This window comes from Leucoraja erinacea, chromosome 31 (assembly GCF_028641065.1).
Source record: "Leucoraja erinacea ecotype New England chromosome 31, Leri_hhj_1, whole genome shotgun sequence".
Lineage (NCBI taxonomy): Eukaryota > Metazoa > Chordata > Chondrichthyes > Rajiformes > Rajidae > Leucoraja > Leucoraja erinaceus.
In genome coordinates, this window is record NC_073407.1 from 17,871,151 (window position 1) to 17,891,824 (window position 20,674).

General features: G+C 38.5%; 1 protein-coding gene across 1 annotated transcript in view; it reads right to left on the minus strand.

Moving 5' to 3' along the window:
• Positions 1-3,023: 3,023 nt before the first annotated feature.
• Positions 3,024-20,674, minus strand: part of qsox2 (quiescin Q6 sulfhydryl oxidase 2) — a 41,842-nt gene continuing 24,191 nt past the window's right edge. Inside the window, exons 9-12 of the mRNA XM_055660137.1 lie at positions 18,552-18,674; positions 16,115-16,265; positions 10,569-10,757; positions 3,024-6,829 (exon numbers count right to left, since the gene is read on the minus strand). Of these exons, the coding sequence (XP_055516112.1) occupies positions 6,273-6,829; positions 10,569-10,757; positions 16,115-16,265; positions 18,552-18,674 (1,020 nt within the window). The 3' untranslated portion in view covers positions 3,024-6,272. The remainder of the gene's footprint in view (positions 6,830-10,568; positions 10,758-16,114; positions 16,266-18,551; positions 18,675-20,674) is intronic.

The window sequence follows — 20,674 nt, forward strand, 5'->3', positions numbered from 1 at the left end:
CTACGTAATCTTTGCGGGTCTGTATTTCACTGTGGTGAAGAGATGGCCAAGGGCTAAAGGCATGGGTGGCTCCGGGGGACAGCGGGCTCTGGTCGGCTGACATCCGATACTTGGAGACGCAAGGAACTGCAGATGCTGCAACATTAAGCAAAACGCAAGGCGCTGGAATAACTCAGCGAGGCAGTCAGGGCCCTTCAGACTGATCTCTTCGTGGACTTTGCTTTCATTCTCCGGATACGGAAGGGGCTGCGGCGTTCACTTTAGATTCAGTGTTGGAGAATATGTTTAGTATCAGATGTATAGCTGCGGACATGAACGTGTAATGTCCCTGTCCCACTTAGGAAACATGAGCAGAAACCTCTGGAGACATTGCGCCCCACCCGGAGGTTGCAGGTGGTTGCCGGAGGTTGTAGGTAGTGGAAGCAGGTAGGGAGACTGACAAAAACCTCCGGGAACTGCACGGAAACCTTGGGTGGGGCACAAAGTCCCCAGAGGTTTCCGTTCAGGTTTGCCTAAGTAGGAGATGGGGCATAACCAACGGTGTTTAAAGATGGGTGTATGTGAATCTCTGTGGAGTACGCATGAGTGTCAGCAGCAGTTTGTGATTAGGCCACCAGCATATTCCTGGACAAGTCGCACCCTGGCCATCCTTCCTTCTCCCATCGGGCAAAACGTATAGAAGTGTGAAAACGCACACGTTATTCCCTTTATCATAGCTTAATTATAATCAATATGTTGTCTATCTGCTGACGGGTTAGCACGCAACAAAAACGTTTCACTGTGCTTCCGTTCACCTGACAATAAACTAAACTCAAAGTCAAACACATAACACAACGTATATTAATCTCAAAACTTCCTTACACTTAGTGACTGAGCCTCCAGGTCTTCTTGGACAATTTCAAAGATTCACTATCATGAGGCTGGCTGATGAAATTGTATCTTATCAGTCCTGAATGGCTAACCCCAAATTGAAGACAGTGACCCCTCGTTTTAGACACATCAGCCATGGGAGTTATTATTTCTTCATTTATGCTGTACAACAGCATTGGATTAATGTATGTTTTCAGTAGGAAACAATGAAACAGAACCAATAACGTCCACGCAGACCCATAAATAACAGAGCTAATCCCACTTCCCAAATCCTGTCAGATTATATATTATTATTTGGATCTGCCTCTCACATCCATTCATAGCTGCTCCTCATTCAGTGAAGAAAATGTTCTTACACTTCCCTAGAATGTTTTCTACTAATCAGCTTAAGTTTATGGTTCGTTGTTATTGTCATCTACTATGAGATGTACATCATTTGTGTTTACCCTGCCTAAGCCATCCATCATTGTATACATCTTAATTACATCACCCTCAGTCCCCTTTGTTATATAGAAAACAAACCTCCATCTGAAGTCTCTCTTTATAACTATAATTCTTAATTATGGAGTTTCCTTGCCAATCATACCTGCACCCTCCTCGTTCAGGCTTTCAAGTACAATGGGGGTGATGAAGTCACCATATTGAGTTGGCATCAGACCAAGAAGATAGTAAATAAAAAGATCTATTTCACCAGATTGAGATAAACTCTGCAGAATGTTGTGTTTATACGAAGCTTTAATGGGAGGAAGGGGAAACCTCACCACTAATCCTAGGAAAGAGTGATGATATGGACAGTATTCCTGCCAAAATCACATGCCTCTCTGAAAATAATGAACCATTTCAGATAACTGGTTAGTCACAAAATAATATGGCACGAATCAAATGCTTCCTGAAATCTTTCCATCCTGCTCAAGAATAATCGTCAATTCAGCCAGCATATTCTCAGCAGGCAACATGGAGACATAGCAATGAAAGAAAAGAGTAGGTGCAGAATTAACTTGAGGCTGAAAAGTCAAAGAAAAAAAATAGCTGCCCTCCCCAGTGCAAATAACTCATCAATGTTTAAATCACTCCATCATATTTTTAAAACAAAGATATAAGGATGAGGGGCGTTCCAGAACATTTTGGGCCATGAGGTTACAGATCATGTTGGAGCATAATTCTGCTGCACTTGATGACCCACAGCCACACATGGACACTGCCTTTTGTGCTGCCAGATCAGTCCTGAACATATACCCAGTGCAGGGTGAGGTCACAGAACACAATGGACCATGTCCTCTGCATGCTCTACAAGGATTTGTAATGGTGACTCCGAATAATACTATCAAGAACAGTGCACAACATTGGTTAAAGATATTCCCTTTTGGTTCAGTCAACACATCATAGTCAGATGGCTAATGTTCAGCAGTGCAACTATTGTTGGGCATTGAATCCCAGTCTACAGTTTATGCCCTCCCTGATCTCAATGCTTCACTGTTATGTAGTGGGATTACTGCTTCCTTGGATGATGGTTGTAAATCAGCTATCTTGACCCATGTCACATTGGGTCTGGAGTCAATGACAAAAATTGCCAGGACTGCTTCCTTCTGCCTGCATACAATAGTTGTCACAGCGGCTGGGTCTGCCCTGCCTGTGGAATGGGATGTATTCAGGGTTTGGGATGGAAGAGTCTGGGACATTGGCTATGTTAAGTTGTAGCTTGACCAGTACTGGGTCAATTCTCCTGGTTCGACGACCATCCCTCAATAGTCATGATAAGAACATTGCCTTGTCATACTCCAATTATATTCGCAAATCTAAACTGGTTACAGGTTGCACTGTCTCATCAGTCTTTTTGTTAGTACAATGAGTACAAAGTGTTAACGAGTTGGTAAACTTTGGCCAATATTCAAGTGGCAGGCAAGTCTTGTTCACTTGTGAAAGAGTTCATGCATGTTTAGTCTTTAGGCAGATGGAGATGCAATAAACGGGATGCTGCATGGCTCAAGGCATGTCATGGCCTTAATCTTTTACCTGTAGCAAGAACAAATTGCCACCCGCTGCTTATAATGTGGGGCGGATACCTGGAAATGATTATTGCGCCTGAAATGCCCAACTTGCAGATTATAAACCAAAATCAAGAATTTCACAAGCTCCTCACAACTTTCAATAAAGACTGTTCAAAGGCATACAAGTTTATTGCAGGATAATTTATTTCAAACAGGATTAAGCGTCCTTGAATTTTTTTTTAAACAGTACAAAATAGTGTACATTTGCTCCTAATGAAAATATATGGCATTGACTGACATTTTATATCATGAAGGAACAATTCAGTAAACTGAAAAACCAAGGCAGCTATGAACAAAATAAATAAATTAAACCAGACATCAATTATATTTAAGTAACGTTTTGAAAGTGATGGCAGCTTGCTGAATGAACAAATGGCACTCAATCTATTCAAAAACTGAAGCCGACAAATACTGAATGGAATTTTCTTCCCCATCATGCAACGGAATCTTAAAATTTCAAGCTGGGAATGGAATGTTATTTCACCAATTAATACTGTAGGTAATGCTACTGAACATTAGTGGGACTTTTCAAATGTTTTAAAGCACAGTTAGGTCTCTCTAAAAAAAAAAAAGATGCTGTTGTGTTGCTGAGGAATGGGATGTTGTGAAACCAAATACACGGCAATTGGACACTTCAAAGTTGGACAGGCAGACAGTGTTACAATTCAACATAAACATTTCCCTTTTCTGTCTGTAGACATACAGGAGTTTGGTCTTAATACATGTTTTCGATAGCTCAGAGCAAAAGTCTGGAAATGGAACAAAAAAGGAGCAAGATACTTGGAGTGAAATATCAAAAACATCAGGTTTATTTGTGGCACAAGATGAATTAAGAGCTCATCCGCAACAAATATGTTGAGAGATCATGGGAATGTACCTTGACTCCAAATTCATAATTTATCAATTGCATTGGTAGAATATTTAATATGTCATTATAACCTTTCAAGATCAGGTTATTCCTTCTGCCAAAAATATTTTAAAAGACTGAACTAACAGTAATCATTCTATTCACAGGAAAACATCTAATATTATTAAACAAAGATCATTTTCAAATAGAGGTTAAACAAATTGGACATTTTGTCAGAATGAATGGTCCTTGGGCAGTGAAATAAGATTAGCAAGATAGTGGAGATTCAATAGGAGTGCATCTGATGTCAGAGGAAATATTTCTGCATGCTTAAAAATAATTAGGCCTAATAATATGCAAATCCTGTCTGCCAAAGCAACCTTGATTTCTTGTGGATCATATATTTCAAATAACCACTATGTTTCACATCTATGTGTTAAAATTAATAAGTAAGACTGCCACTAGCGCATCAAATCTTTGCCCACAAAAGCATAAGCCAACCCATTAGGTTGATTTTTTTTTTTAAACTTAACTTATCCTTTAATTTTATTACTCATTAACTTTAAACAAGGCCCTGTTTTAATTAAGTTACATAATAATATTTGACAGTGTAGGAGATCTTTACACTTGCCTTTTAGTGTTATAACGGTATTTTATATGCTAGAGGTAGATATGGAATCCTCATTATCCCTGAGCTCTACGTTCCAGTCCCACTACCCATCATTAAAAAGTACACTAATTTAGAGATTGGCAGTGATAGGATGGTGGGATTGAGCTTTCAGTTTGTGGGTATCGATTTAGATAACGAGATCTCCGGACTAAGGGAATAAATTGCCTTTCTGCAGTTAGCTCTGTAGTAGAGATTGTCAGGGATAGTTTTAGCTGGAAGGTTGGCAGGGTGACCTGGAATAATTGGGAGTGATCTTGAGTTTGAAGTAGTTTGGCACACCAAGGCATTGGTATTTCATATGTTAAGAACAAGCTCAGGCCAATAGTTGGCTAACGTAATATTCATTGTTTAAGCAATTAGAACTCATTATTTCCCTATTATTGAGAACTAACACCTACCCCCTAAGAAACGCACAGGCCCTGACCAGATCTTCCCTGAACAAAATGTGCAGCGAGGGAGATCCTTGACCACATTTCTGGAGGTTTTGTGTGGATATCGGATATTGTCTTAGAATAAATACAATATTGTGGCAGGTGTGGGTGTGTTTGTTAGATTTAGGACAGCTCAGAATCATGTGGGGCAGCTTTTCTTGAGAAGAACAAAAATGTTGTCACCTCGAGGAGATCGTCAAGCACACAATATAGACTCCTGTTCTTGTGGGCGGGTCTCCAACTGCTGTCAGCTTTTTTATTTTTAATTCATTTTTTTCCCTCACTGTCCCAGTTTTTCTAAACATCATGCTGGTGAGTTTGCTCATTAATCTTGCAGATGGGCTACTAAAAAATTTAGAACAGGAGGCTTTTCTGAAAGCAAAAATATAAGCACTAGGTCTCACCAGGGCACTCTACTTTAAAATTGGTATAGCTACAACGGTTAAAATAAGGTCAAATTGACTTTCATTCAGGCTTTTTTTTTTTTAAAGTATCATTATTTTATCATTGAAAAAATACATTTTCCAAAAATATACTATTTTCACTGACTGAGCAAGGAATCTGATGAAAAACAGAAAATAATTTGGAGAACATTTCTGGCTGGTGTTGCCACATAGCAAGCGCTGCACACCCTGATGCCTAAACCAACACAATTATTAAATAAATGAAATGACTTTATTCAGTATGGTAAACTTAAATATCATCTCAAATTAGAATTGGAGGCGTAGGATCAGAGGATATTTCAATTAATTAGTTTGGTAGAAGATGTTAGGAGGTCCTCCACGAGACTGATAAACTAGTTAAATTATTGGTCCAGCAACATACACTGGGGAGAGTTAGTGTGTCTTCACAAATCCCACTGGGGTAGTTAAAACTGCAGAAGCATCAGATCAAGAATACAACCTCATGCTCCAATCATAAAATAGATCAATAAATGTCCAAATTCTCTCCGCAGCTTTTTCAATTCTGTTCAAATTAAATGGAAAATAAAAAGAGTAGATGGAAGAAAAAGAGGGAAAACTTCAAGAAAACTTAAAAAGACACAGGTTCATATCATGCAACATATCCCAACTCCTCATCCAATGATGAATAGCACATTTGCTAATTTCAAAACATCATACCAGAATCAGCAATCAGAAATGAGCAGCGCAGGGATGATGTGTGGGCATGATTGTAAATTCCTCCAAAAAGGCACACAAACAACTCAAGTACTTATCATGCTGCCTAAAAGTGATTGAGTTTCTCAAAGATACTCACAATTGAGTCACGCCTTAGACCTAAACATCATTGTCCAGACTGATATTCATAACAAATGGTGGTGTGATCTGGAGATAACAAATATCCTCACCAGAACAGCTACCTATACAAAACAGATGAGCCATTCATTATCCAGGAATTACATTGTTTTAAACACAAGGACGGGTAAATTTGGTTTTCCACCTTTTGGACCTCATTTGGAAATAGAAGTACATGATCATGAGGAAAAAACTGGAAGCTGCATACAACAGGATACAAAGGCTCATGTCCATCCTGGAAAAGCCTACACCAAGAAATGAAATATGTTTCACTTCTTTTCTATAGCTGTCTAGCTCCTGTCTTTCTATGTTTTGGTCCAGCAGATCAGTCCTTTCTCGCTTCACCAAGGCACCATTTCTTGAGTTTTGGTCTATGTTCTGGGCATCAATATTCGGCTCCTTTTGGCTATGCATCAACTGGGGTGGCCCTTTTTCTTTACCTTTCTTTCCATTACCTTTGACAACTTCATTGACTGCCTTGTGGATTTGAGACTCATATCCACTATATTTATATGAAATATTGTCCACACTGTAATGTGATTTCAGAAATCTCAGAACCTCCTCCTCCTTCCAGGTATGGAGACCTTTGATTTCTTCATGACATACAGGACAGCCATCAGCAGTTGGCCATGCCACTTTAGGGAACATTGGATCCTCACTTGGAGCACCTAAAGCAGCAAAAAACAAGTTAGATAACACTGGAAGATTAACACAGATTGTTATGGAAGTAAACAAGAGTACATTTAAGATTTAAAATGTAAGAGTAAATTTAAGATCAACCTCAAATTACTGGGTGCTAACACATAAGACGCCCTGTTTTTGGTCCCAGCAAACAGATGTAATCACAACTGATCAAAATGTTACCTATCCATTTTCTCCATAAATGCTGCATGATCCACTCAGTTACTTCAGTACTTTTTTGTTGGTTTTTTTTGTGGGTCAATGCAAATTACCAGGGTGCTGTCTGGATTAAGAGGACATTAGCTAAAACGAGATAGGACAAACTTGGATTATTTTCTCTGGAATGGAGGCCAAGAGGTGACCTGATAGCAGTACATAAAATAATGAGAGACATAGATAAGGTAGGCAGCCAGAATAATTTTCCCAGAGTGGAAATGCGAAGTACTTGAGGACATGGCTTTATAGTGAAAGTTTAAAGGAGAAGTGCATGGGCAATTCTTTTTATATACACAGATAATGGTGAGTACCTGGAAGGTACTGCTGGGGTCGTTGTGGAGGCGGATACGACAGTGGCCTTCAATCTTGCACAGAATAGAGATACATGGGTCTTGTGCAAGCAGACGTTATTAGTTTAACTTCGCACCATACCCAGCACAGACATCATGTGCCAAAGGACCCGTTTCTGTGCCATACCGTTCTGTTCTGAGATTATTCTATATTAATTTAACGTTTATGCCAGATTCAAGGTATATTTTATGTCATTATATTTTATATGCAGCTGGGCTGTGAGAATTCTTCTGCCAGTAGAATTCACCCCAAAAAATTGTAAATGTACAACCTATGAAGGTGTAAATTAATTTTCATTTAGAGAAAACTGAAGCCCTCTCTTGCATTGCAAAATAACAGCATTGTTGAGAATAATTAACGAGGGGAACTGTCCAGTATATATTATTAAAAGCATTTAATGCCCAAGCTATATCATGACAATGTCATATTTTCCACGTTTCCAGATGAGGAAAACTCGAATCAATGTAATTTCTGTGCAAAACTGTGATGGCAAAGGCCGCACAGGAACTGCTATAAATATTGCAGCATCAATGTAGAAAAACTAAAGACACCAGTCCTGGTTCTTAACATAAGGTTAACTTCGGAAAGTCTCATGTAGACAGTGCCTTTAAAGGTACGCTGACAGATGCATTATTCAGTTGTAACTGCCTCCTCTACCAGCTGTTTCTTTGAAGTCTTTTTTGTACAGGCCTTGGGCCTGGTTAACAATTCATTACACCACAAGCAAAACAAAACCAACTGACTCCTACTTTGTGGATTGTGAATGCAGGACTCTCCCTTTCACTGGTTATTGGTCGACAGATGACAGGTTGCATGTCATAATTTCTCCAGGCAGTGCGTAAAGGGCTGAATTTTCAAATGCGACCATCTCCTGGGTGTCACAGCGACCTCTTTTACTTGATCCCCCCAAACAGTCAGTTACAAAAACACAATGGACATGCAAGTCCTGTGCTGCTTATATTGGCAAAATAAAATAAACAACGATCGAACACAGATGTCTTGTAAGCCTTAGTCTATATTTCCTTCATACCGCACAAAACAAAAAGCAGACTACTATTCAGATATACAGGCTGAATCACACAAGTAGCCACTACATGTTGACTAGTGTAGCTGCAGCTGCAGAGCACAATTAATTTGTGCACACCCTTGCTGTGGTGTTATTGTACGTTTGTCAGTATCAATCATTGTTCTCGCCATTTGGCCTTGTGTTAGTAAATGGGATCAATTTTATGGATCATTAGACAGGCTTGGGTATTCAGAATATGGTATAGATAGGGAAAAATACATATGGAATAAAATACACAACAAAGCCTGATCAAACTGCCCTCTAAGGGTGGCCCTTTACAAAAAATACAACGATTCATCTATATTGGGGAGCAATAATTCAGAAATACGTGCTTGAGAAGATGCCCTCTCCTTTCTTTTCTGACATTAGCAAAACAGTACTTAACAGTCCACTTGCATTCAAGTGGTAATTGAATACAACTTCCAAACAATGACCTCACTCAACAATGGGGGTGCAGAACAAAGCAGGAAATTTACATATTACATGTTTACACCACCATACGATATGCAAAGCCAGGTTAAGTTAACTGTTACAATTCCGACAATTGAAATATTCACGTTTAATCATAAGGAATCTAATTCTGGTTATGTGAACATGGAATGTTAGCGCAACCTCATTTGCATTTGTTGAGGTATATAATATTTTGATCCTGAGATACCCCCCCTCCAAATAAAATTAAATGATACTCGCTGCCCCCCCTCATAATCCCGATATACCCCATACACTAACTAAGCAACAGTGACTGTCCTGTTAGTCCACAAGCGCACGTATACAGAGTTGGAGAGATATAAGCCTCAAGATCTGGATTAATTGAAGGCAGTTGTGTCGATGTAAATACCAACAAACAGCAGGGAGATGGAATAAAAGCAGATGATCCACTCCAACTGGAAGGAAGAGGATCGCAGTTATATATCCCAGCTCTGTACAGAGGCTAACTGAACAGACTCTCTGGAAAAAAGGAATGGGTGATGTTTTGGGTCGAGACCCTTCTTCAGACTAGAGTCAGTTGGCTCTCTGTTGGTGAGGCAATGGTAATTACATTCCTGACACCAGAATTTTGAAACAGATGTTCTATTCTGAGCACTTTAACAGGATGAAATTTCTAAGACGACAGAATATAAATGATTCAAGAATGTGTGTGAAGTATCCTTGAAAAAATTTAACTTTCTCAATTGCTCTTGAGGACCCCCTGATCTTCAATGCCCTTTCCCTCAATTGACCAAAGCTACTGCACGGAAATAAAATCTTTTACATTGTGGGTACTCTGCTGATCTTTAAACATTAAAGGTCGGCACATACCACCGGGTGGCGCCACGATGGCAGCCTTGCCAATTCTGTCTGTCTTTTAGTCTTTTATTTTTAGTGTGTTTTAAAAGTATGTTAATGATCTCTAGTTTGTTTTATGTGGGGGTTGGGTGGAGAGGGGGGGGGTTGTGGGAAACTTTAAAAAAATCTCTTACCTTGCCAGAGATGCGATTGTTTCCCGGATCGTATCTCTGGTTGCTCTGCGGCCTAACATCATGGAGCTGGCAGCCTTGCTCTGGACTGACTTTTAGCTCAACGCGGGGACGTTGACATACCATCGGAGCCGATCCCGTACCTGGGATCGACACTCCAACCACAGCCTGTGGATTTCACCATCGCAGTTTTGGGTAGAGACTGATGTCGGGAGCTCCAAACGACGCAGAAGGTTTCAACCAGCCCCGACCTGGGGTCAGATCGTCTGGTGCGGGGGAGCTGAGAACCCCCCCCCCGATGCAGAAGCTTGATCAACCCGATGTGAGGGCTCAAATGCCACCAGCTACGGGAGCCAAGATCGCCCGTCAACGGAAGGCTCAAGGACCCGACCGGGGGAGAACAAAGAAGGGAAGAGATTGAACTTTTTTTCGCCTTCCATCACAGTGATGAATGTGGAGGAGTCACTATGGTGGATGTTCGTGTTAAAATGTATTTTGTGTGTTTTGTTGCTTTTTATTGGTATGACTGTACGGCAAATCAAATTCCTCGTATGTTGCAAAACATACTTGGCTAATAAAGTATGATGATTATGGCAACACAACCAATGTTGCTTACTTCTAATCAACTTATCTTACCTGCCAGTCTAATGTTCACTTCATTATGCTTTTTCCATAACCAGAGAATGGCACCATCTAGTGTTTGCACTTCAGCCATTGACTCTCTAGCCATTTCTTCAAAGTGTAGCGCACAGTCCCTACAGCCGAAGAAATGATGAATGTATCTTCTGATAACTTGTAGAACTACCTGAGGCCCATTGTCAAAACCTAGACAGAAAAAAAAATATTTAGGAACAAGGAAGGCACTTAATACAAGAGCCTCTGTTCAATGGAGTCACAGCACCGGCAATCCTTTAGTCCTGCAAAATTAAATTTACGAGCCTTATGATCTCTTTTATCCTGACAGGTATTCTGTGAAGGAAAGTTCTGTTTAATTTTTCTTCAGATTTGAAAAAGAACACTAATTTCAAAACTTGTTTTTAAGTCTTAATCATTAATTATTTTCCCAATTTGGTTACACCCTATTCTTTTCAAAGAGAAAATGTGCAAATCATAATTTTCCAAAAAGCATAAATCCAGCCTTAATTAGCGCAGAATAAAATCAACCTGATCACTACTGCACAATTATTGCATACCCCTCTTATTTCATCTACAATATTATCCCCAATCATCACCATTGCTGTCTGAGGTTTTACATAAAACTCCCATTAACATTTTGTGCCCTTGGTAATTCTTAGCTCTACTGTTAGAAATTCCATATCATCTGAGTTAATATCCCTTTTCACTGTTGCATTAATTTCCTGTTTAACCAGCAATGCTACTCCACCATCATTCCGTTTCTCCCGTTCTCACTGAATACTGAAGGAGAAATACCCTCTTGTTCTGCTTATAATTATCTCCCTTAGCACCCTATTTCTTCAAGTATTTTCCACTCACAGCCAACCATGTTTTCATGAACTTGGGCGCTGTGGCCTTTACCTGACAAGCCACCGCCCCAAACAATATCCAAAGCTGTATATCTGATGGAGGGAGATGAAAACAGGGGATTTGTCTACTGTGCCTAGCAGGTACCCATACCATGCTTGCCAATTAATTAATTCGTAGCTTTAACTTCAGCTTCAAAATGCAGTGAAGCAGCATCTGTTCCTGTGTTACATTTCCAACTCGAGGTCAGCAGGAAATGTGGAAGTGCCACTGATTTCCCATGAAGGACTGGAGGATTGTTGCCATGGATCCTGGTTCTCCTGCCACAACATAATCTTAATTTACTTTAAATTACATTAATAGGGTCTTATTAATCTAATTGGGCCTGAAGGTAGATAGTAAGAGTCTTTTTCGCCAAGGTGGAAATGTCAAACGCAACTCGCTCAGCTGTAAGGTGAAAGGAGAAAAGTATAAAAGATTTGCAAGGCACGTTTATTTGTACCGAGAGCGGTAGGTCCTGCTGAGTTACTCCAGCTTTTTGTGTCTCACTGCGGTAGGTGCATGGAATGCGAGAATTGGTGGAAGCAGATATGATGGCAATGAGTAATACGCATTTAGAAAGGCATATGAATAAACAGGGAATGGATGATTGTAGACAATGTGTAGTCAGATGGAATTAGTTTTGACTGGTATCGTGGTTGGCATTGTGGACCAAAGGGTTGTGCTATTATTCTATGTACATATTTTATTTTCAACACATCTGCCCACAAAATTAAATGATCTAGCAAACTCTCGGGCCCATTGCCTCTTTCAAACAACTGTAAATACTCATTATCAACAATTCAGAAATATTTTGTCAAAAAGTACTAATAATTATCATTAATGCCAACACACATATCTGACTAAAATACCTGAAAAACAGAATCCAGTAAAGGAACAGCATGAAAAATTAATGAGATCAGTTGTTTATAAGCTGGTGAAATTTAAAAATATGCCATCCATCACACTAATCCATTATGCTATCATGAAAACTCTACCTATTAATGATATTATTCTGCGGCTCGTAGCAAAAAACTCAAGAGCTTTCAGTTAATCCTACAGCAATTTATCAGAAGTATGGGACTAACCTTGATCTAGTACACATTACCATCTCAAGTTATTAAGGAAAACAGTGCTCTATAATTTCAGTAAAGAAAGCAGCAAGGGGAAAAATAAGAGGCAAAAAACAAGTGGTTTTTTTTTGTTATGTAGGCTGAAAGACAAAGAAATTCGGGACAATTACATATTTCCCCCTAATTTAGTCACTCTTTTTCAATTAATCATTAGGTCATCCAAGTATTTTTTTTTGTGCATAGCCTACCATTCCCAATTTATTTACCCATTGTGGCCACTCATAAAGTCTCATCTTTCTCAGTTTACTCCATTACCTTATTCTCAAGTAATCATGGATAATTTTCACTAGCAGGCTCTTGAAATGTACACTATATTTCAAAAAGCCATATTTTGGTTGCCCTAAACTGCCCTCAGTCAATTTATCCAGGTGAACCAGCTGAGCAGTTCTGAACCTCTGCTCTTATAAATGACTGTTTACATGACTAATCCAATTAAATGCCCGAGGCAAGTCACATTATAAGAAACCCAATCTGGAAGGAAAGAACGTGCAAGGTTATGGGAACAGAATTGGGGAATAGGACAAACTGAGCTGCCCTTTTATATGTAGGAAGGAACTGCAGATGCTGGTTTAAACCGAAGATAGACACAAAAAGCTGGAGTAACTGAGAGGGACAGGCAGCATCTCTGGAGAGAAGGAATGGGTGACGTTTTGTGTTGAGACCCTTATGCTACCTGTCCCGCTGAGTTACTCCAGCTTTTGGTGTCTACCTTGCTGTCATATTGGCATGGTTTAGCCAAGTGAAATTAATTGCTTCATTGTTCTATGTTTCTGAAACCAGTCCGGGCATTATTTCCGGTTTCCTGGAATGTCAGCAAAAAAAGTAATTGCATCACTGTACAGCTGCCTTCTGCAATATTCTATGTAACATATTGTAACAATATTCTATGTAACATATTGTAAATTTTTGCATTGGCAATAGGAAATTCGGGCCGGGTTCCCCAAAATTCTTAAGAGCAGCAAAAACAGTTTGTTTTATACAAAGCACTAATGTCAAAGGAAAGCATGAAGAAGGGTCTCAACCAGAAGCGTCACCCATCCCTTCTTTCCAGAGATGCTGCCTGACCTGCTGAGTTTCTCCAGCAATTTGTGTCTACCTTCGATTAAAACCAGCATCTGCAGTTCTTTCCTGCACATTAGCTCCCCCCTGTGGTACATGTAGTACAAAACAGACACACAAGAAAAAAGCAGATGCTGGAATTTTGAGTAAATAAAAACAAACTGATGGGGTAACTCAGCGGGCCAGGCAGCAGTCTGAAGAAGGATCTTGACCCAAAATGTCATCTGTTCATTTTGCTTTACAGATGCTGCATGGCCCACTGAGTTTCTCCAGGAGTTTGTTTTTTTGTCAGAGTTGTGGCTCAACTTGCTTACTGTAAAGATCATGAAATAAAGGATTCTTAAAGTGCTGAAGTAACTCAGTGGGTCAGGCTGCATCTGTGGAGGGATTGGAGTCTGAAGAAGAATCCCAAACTGAAATGTTACCTATCCATACCCTCCACATATTCTGCCTGACCTGCTGAGTTATTCCACCATTGTTTTGATTAACCTGCTTATATTAGGTTAGGCAGAGGATACAAATGACCTTAAGAGACATGTCAGTGACACACGAACAGCCAGAGGAGTTGACAAAATTATTTAATAATTGTATCCATTTTATTTTGATTTAACCATTTTATTGCAATTTACAACCCCAATTAATTGTGAGATTTATTACTTTTTATAATTTGTGCTTTAACAAAGGGTGTACAAATAAACTGTGCAATGCAATTTACAGAATTGTGATACTGAAAGTTATGATACACTAACTTCTGTTGTAACAACATAGATGTACATTTGTATCGTTAAACATCTTATTAAAACTTTGTCAGCTAAGAGATGAATTTATATTTGATGAAAACACACCACTCTTAGCACATAATCTACCTATCCTCGTCCAAGATTAAGTAACCGCTGACCTCTGCAATTTAATTCATACTAATCTTTAAAGTGTACAATAATATAAACCTACCTGCAGTGCAGGATTAAAAGATCTTCACTGGTTACATGAGACAATGTGGATAAGTCATAAGAAGGAAAAATTCTATAGATAATCCAGCTGACTTAGCTGACCCAATTCTTCAAACAGCATTATAAGAGTAACTCACAACCCATTTCATCTCATTAGTGAACAAATGTCAAACACCAGCTGGTGTTAGGAAGCAAAATGATAAAGCACATTTTGCTGATTTTATCATCTCCTCGCCAGCAACTCATTCATGAGAAAAGTTACCATGTTATCTATAGTCTTAACAATCATTCTTTAAGATGCTTGAAAAAAATAAATGCCAACTCTCGATCAAATCTAATGCTATCCCCAGTGTGCATTTTCCAGCAGGCTTTGCATGACCTGGAACATCCTGCAGATTTCTTCTTTGACGCTACAATCCCCGTCCTGCACTCCCCCCCTCACTAATCTACAGACAGAAGAACAATTACTGCCACCTTATCCTGTTGTGATCAACTAATTTGGCAGCTCATTGATCTAAAATATTACCTGTTTCCTACTCCACATATGCTTCCTGGGCTGCAGAATAGTTCCAGAATTTTCTCTTCTTATATTAGTTTACAACACCTGCAATATTTTGGTTTTGATTTTATTGTCTGATCATTTTACATTATTTAAGTTTACAAAAAAGATTTTGGCCTCTGCAAATTCAGTGTTGTTAATTTTGAATTATCTTTGTTGCTTATCATTACTCAAGTTTCTTAAAAGAAAGGCAAACCGAGTAGCAAAATCAATAGCTAATTTGTACTTGATTCACATCGATAACAATATTAGTTTAGAATGAACAGGATAACCTCTCTACAATATTTGGATTATTGCTGAGAGGAAACAATATTATACAGGAAATAACATATTGGCATGGGTAGGTTGACTGCGTAACAGGAAACACAGTAGATATAGAAGGGTCTTCTTCTGGTTGACAAAGAGTATCAAGTGATATGCCACAGGGATATACTGCTGATGCCTCAATTATTTAACTATTTATGCAAACGTAAACATTATTAAATCTGTTGACGGATGGGGCGGAAATTAGGTAGTGAAAAGGTAGAAGTAATTTGGTGTCAAGTTATTGACTTCAAGAAACAGGGCAGTGTACACAAGTAGAGATGCTCAAGTGCTTTCAGTCCTAAGGTGTAAACTGTGAACAACATTGATGTTTGCTCTGGACCAACCACATTAAGCTAGGCCAAGAGGCTTCCTTAAAGGGCAGTGGAGGCAGAGTTTGAGTATTTATACGACAGATTTTTTCAAAAGCAAAGGAGTTTAAGATGACCAGAAGCTATGCTGGAAAGTGGATAGGGGACTTGAGGTTATAATCTGATCAGCCTGTATTTTATTTATTCGTGGAGCAAGTTCAAGAGGTCAGGTGGATTTATTCTGCTCCTAATTTGTATGTTTCCAGTCATTGGCATTAACAAATTTAGCACATGTTGTAAATCTCTTTGGGTTACAGTAATATAACTGAGTTTAAAGAATGTTTACCAGCAATGATCTGCATTTCAGGACGTGTCTCGGCATGTACTGTCAAGATATGGAAGAGTGTCCAGAGAGAGCATGGGTAACCTCTGTAGCGTGGTTGGCTACCCTGGCAGCCTACCCACTCGACTGTATTTCTCAAAAACATTCCTGATATCTGCAAGAGAAGAACACACAAATAAATACCTAAAAATATATTTATGCCTTCATTATTTATAAGATTTTTCAAAATAACTATACCCAAGTGTTGGAAGATGATACTTTTCCATTAGCCCTAAAAAGTTGAATGCATAATAATTTTGTCTTGAATTGCTATTTCCTAAAAAATCATCGCCAGATTATGGGGTTCACTGGTATCATTGCCCATCTCAGGTTTTGCAAAGTGTGCCAGCTTCTTGAACATTGCCATGATTTTGTGCCAATAAGTGGCTTACCATGTCACCTCAAGAACTCAAGCAATGATACTGTGGAAGAAGTTTCCATTTACAGTTCAGACCAGGTAAGGTTAGAGTCATAGAGTAATACAGTGTGGAAACAGGCACTTTGGCCCAACTCGCACACACCACACAATGTCCCAGCTACACTACTCCCACTTGCCTGTGCTTGGTCCATATCCCTACAAACCTGTCTATCCATTTACCTGTCTAATTGTTTCTTAAGCAATGGGATAGCCTCCTCTGGCAGCTTGTTCCATACACTCACCACCCTTTGTGTGAAAACGTTACCCCTCGGATACCTATTAAATCTTTTCCCCTTCATCTTGAACCCATGTCCTCTGGTCCTCGATTCCTAGTCTGGGCAAAAGACTCTGTGCATCTACCCGATCTATTCCTCTCATGATTTTGTATACCTCTATAAGATCACCCCTCATCCTCCTACACTCTATGGAATAGAGACCCAGCCTTCTCAACCTCTTCCTATAGCTCTCACCCACTTCTTTTTTTTAAATGCATTATAAGAGCCAAATTGACTCATCAATCTGACAGTTTCAGCATCACTTCAAAAATAAAATAGTTTTAACCTTCTACATACACTTGAAAAAACAAAGCTGCAACAAAAGCAGCTCAACACATGGAACATAGCAAGGTCCTGTTTGAGCACCCGGTGTGAATTATTTTAGCAAAAGCAGCATTTCCGAAAGAGCTAATTACTAAGTAATAAATTACAACAAAACGAAAAATAAATAATGTATGTAAAAAAATGGTGTGTGGAAATACAAAATGATCACACAGCAGGAATTGAGGGAAATGGTAATATTAAGATTATATTTGAATATGAAAACTAGTCTAGTGAAATATTAGAGGTCATAGTTAGTTGAATGTTCAATTTTTTTATCATCTTGGTTAAAGGCTCAAGTTGGCGCTAATTTAACAGGTTTAGTTCCTAGCTCAGAAATGTATACAAATATGCAAAAAAAAAAAGGACTTCCCATTTAAAATAATTTATCAACATCTAATTTAACCCAACACTGACTATATCACCACATATTCACGGTGAGCTGATTCTGAAAGTAATTCTGAGAGTTTCCAGCCCAGAGTTTCCTTTCTTGACTCAATTGAAAAAGGACTGCTTGGGAAGAAAGTAATTGGAAGGGTGGCTGGAAATACATTTCAGTGAATTTTATTGTTAGATCACATTATATATACACTTTATGGGTATAAACAGAAATTTTCCTTAACCCTCTTTAGATCCAAACTCAAAACAGCATCGCAGAATTTTTATCCCCAATCATCCATCCACATAATAGGAATAATGCATAAGAATCCAGTTCAGAAAAGTCTCATCATTTACATCAATGGAATGTTGCATTAATTATTTTAAAAATTGTCGAAAGCCAAAGTATAAAAAAAAGCAAATGAATAATTAAAAAAATAATACATAAAATGTTGAACAGGAAATGAAAAGTAGAAAAGCAAACGGTTATCTGAGACACTTCATTTTGAACCTACATTAAGGGCATGCGAGCAAAGTATTAGACAACCTATTATGACTAAGGCAGACTCAAAAGGATAATTATTTTGTACATTTATGACCCAGGGCTTGTATTGGCCCTTTTGAGTCCAAAACAGTCAGCACCAATGCATGAAGAAGCATTTTGCACAGAAGAGGAATGGATGCCATGTGGAGTTCCAAGTGCATGACAAAAGAAAAAAAAATTGCGAGAAAATAAACTGGTGGAGGAACTCAGTGGGTCAAGCAGTATCTGTGGAGGGAATTGTTCTGCTGATATTTTAAGTGCAGAGTCTTCAGACTTAAGAAATGTCCTGAGCTGAAAATACATCTGCTCATTTTCCTCTACAGATGCTGCGTGATCCACTGTGTTCCTCCAGCAGTTTTTTGCTCAAGATTCCAAAACTTGCACTCTAGTTTTTCAAAAAAAAAATCTTACATTTAGTGTTGAAGAATATTAGTCTGTATTTTCAATGATCAACAAAACACTTACCCTCATTTTGTTGTTCACCAAATCTAAGATTGCATCATAAGGAATTTTATCCAATGGAAGGCTCACCAACCATTCTTGCAATGTTTCTAGCAACTTCACTACTGGCTGTGGTCCAGGGAAGAGCTGTTGAAAAGTAAAATTATTTGTCAGACAAAATCTTCATCTGAACTAAAGACCAAATAAACTCATCAAGATCTAGAGCATGGCCATTGAATCAGGATTCACTTCATTTATTTTTAGAATTAAATTATTGAAGGATGGGCTTACAAAGGATACATTATTAATGATGGCCAAATCTCTTTCTATTACGACATGATCAGCAACATACTCAATGCAAATTGCACAAAATTCAGCAGACTGAATTGATGAATTTCATTAATCTCTCATTTGCTGATCAGAGTTGGTAATTGGGACAGGTGCAATAATAATATTTAAAACACATTTGGACAGGTATATAAAAGGAAAGGTATAGAATTTGGGACAAATGCTGGAAAATGGGACTATCTTAGATGGGATATCTTGATCGACATGGACGAGTTGGTCTGAATGGCCCGTTTCCATGCTGTCTCTATGACTCCATTGATGTTTTGGGTCATATTTGCAGAGTGAATGGAGATTCTCCATAAAGCAGTAATCCAATCCATGTCAGGTCACATCAATGTAGAGGAAACTACATTGTATGTTAAATTTAAAGCTGTAAAAACAAATCCAGCATCACGTGAATAAGCCTTTTACGATTTAGATGGTAGGAACGGAGGCAATATTGAAATAATGGCCCAGTTTTACACCTTCTTTTCTGTACATTAACATGTTACCCTAACCTCATGTTCCTTTATATTAAGTAATAAATTATGTTCTTAGAAGTGGTTCAGAGTAAAGGAACGACGAGGTGTATAGGCATATGGAAGATAGGATTGAAACACATGTACAATGAACAGCAATATTCTAAATGCTACATCAATAAAATTGAGTCATGCAAATAAAATTAATTGCTCGATTCTATTCACAGGAAGAAAGCTATTTTGTTTTGAATCCCTAAGTAAAATTTTGCGAGTCCAGAAGTGAACATTCCCAGATCAGAAGCCCAAAATGTTAGTACATTTTACGTTGATCAATAGTGTAAGCAAAAGCCAACTGATCGCACAATAAATAAAACTGAGGAATATGAAAGAAACAGAGGAAGAATGCCATAAGTAGTTTAATGGTGGCTGCAGCACTGAAACTACCAAATCACCAAACTCATCAGTCAAGAAAGAATAAAATAGGATTTAATATTAATCTTTAGAATTTCAGTTCCTTTAAAGGAATCAGGAACAGCCTTAGCTCAGAAGGTTAAAGGAACAGTGTGCGAATACATAAGGATACACAGGAGAATTTGGTTAATGGAAGTTTACTCGGTGCATTATGTACTGAAACACAAAAAGCAAGTCAACCCTTCACAATCCTATGCCTTGATCCCAGGGGAAAATCTACCTTGATCTTTCTAAATACCAATAACAGATGCTATGATTCATTACTCTATTAGATCGCCTTCTGTCCCTGAGGCACATCTGTCAATTGTTGTGTGCAATTTTCTACTACGAGATTAATAAATGGCATTTCAATTCAAAGAAGAGCATTGCAATCAATATAGTTTATTTTATTTGTGATCTTTTCTAATAAACATGGCATGCAATACCTTATTTGACCAAGATCAGAAACCATAATCTAGGTTCAGCATTTATATTTGCATGTGGATTAGACAGAGCTGCTCCACACGTGGCACTGACCAGAGGTGCAGTTACAGTTGAGTAGAATAAAAATGTTAGACATTTATTTTGACCAATTTAAAAAGCAGACATATTTGCAGCCTGTTGCATCAGGCTTCAAACAAACTCATTTGTTTAGCATTTTGATGCAGTGTCATGACTGCAGAAGACCTAGTTTCAATATCCAGATATTGATCGCAACACTGATCTTTGAGGGAATAAAAAGGAAATATAGCAACATTCATTTCTTACATTATAACAGTGATTACACTTCCAAAGTACTATTACGGTGGCAATAAATGACTCAAGGATGTTCCAAGGTCATAAAGGCAAACCTCAAAATTACAACAATAACAATATCGCAATATATAGGAA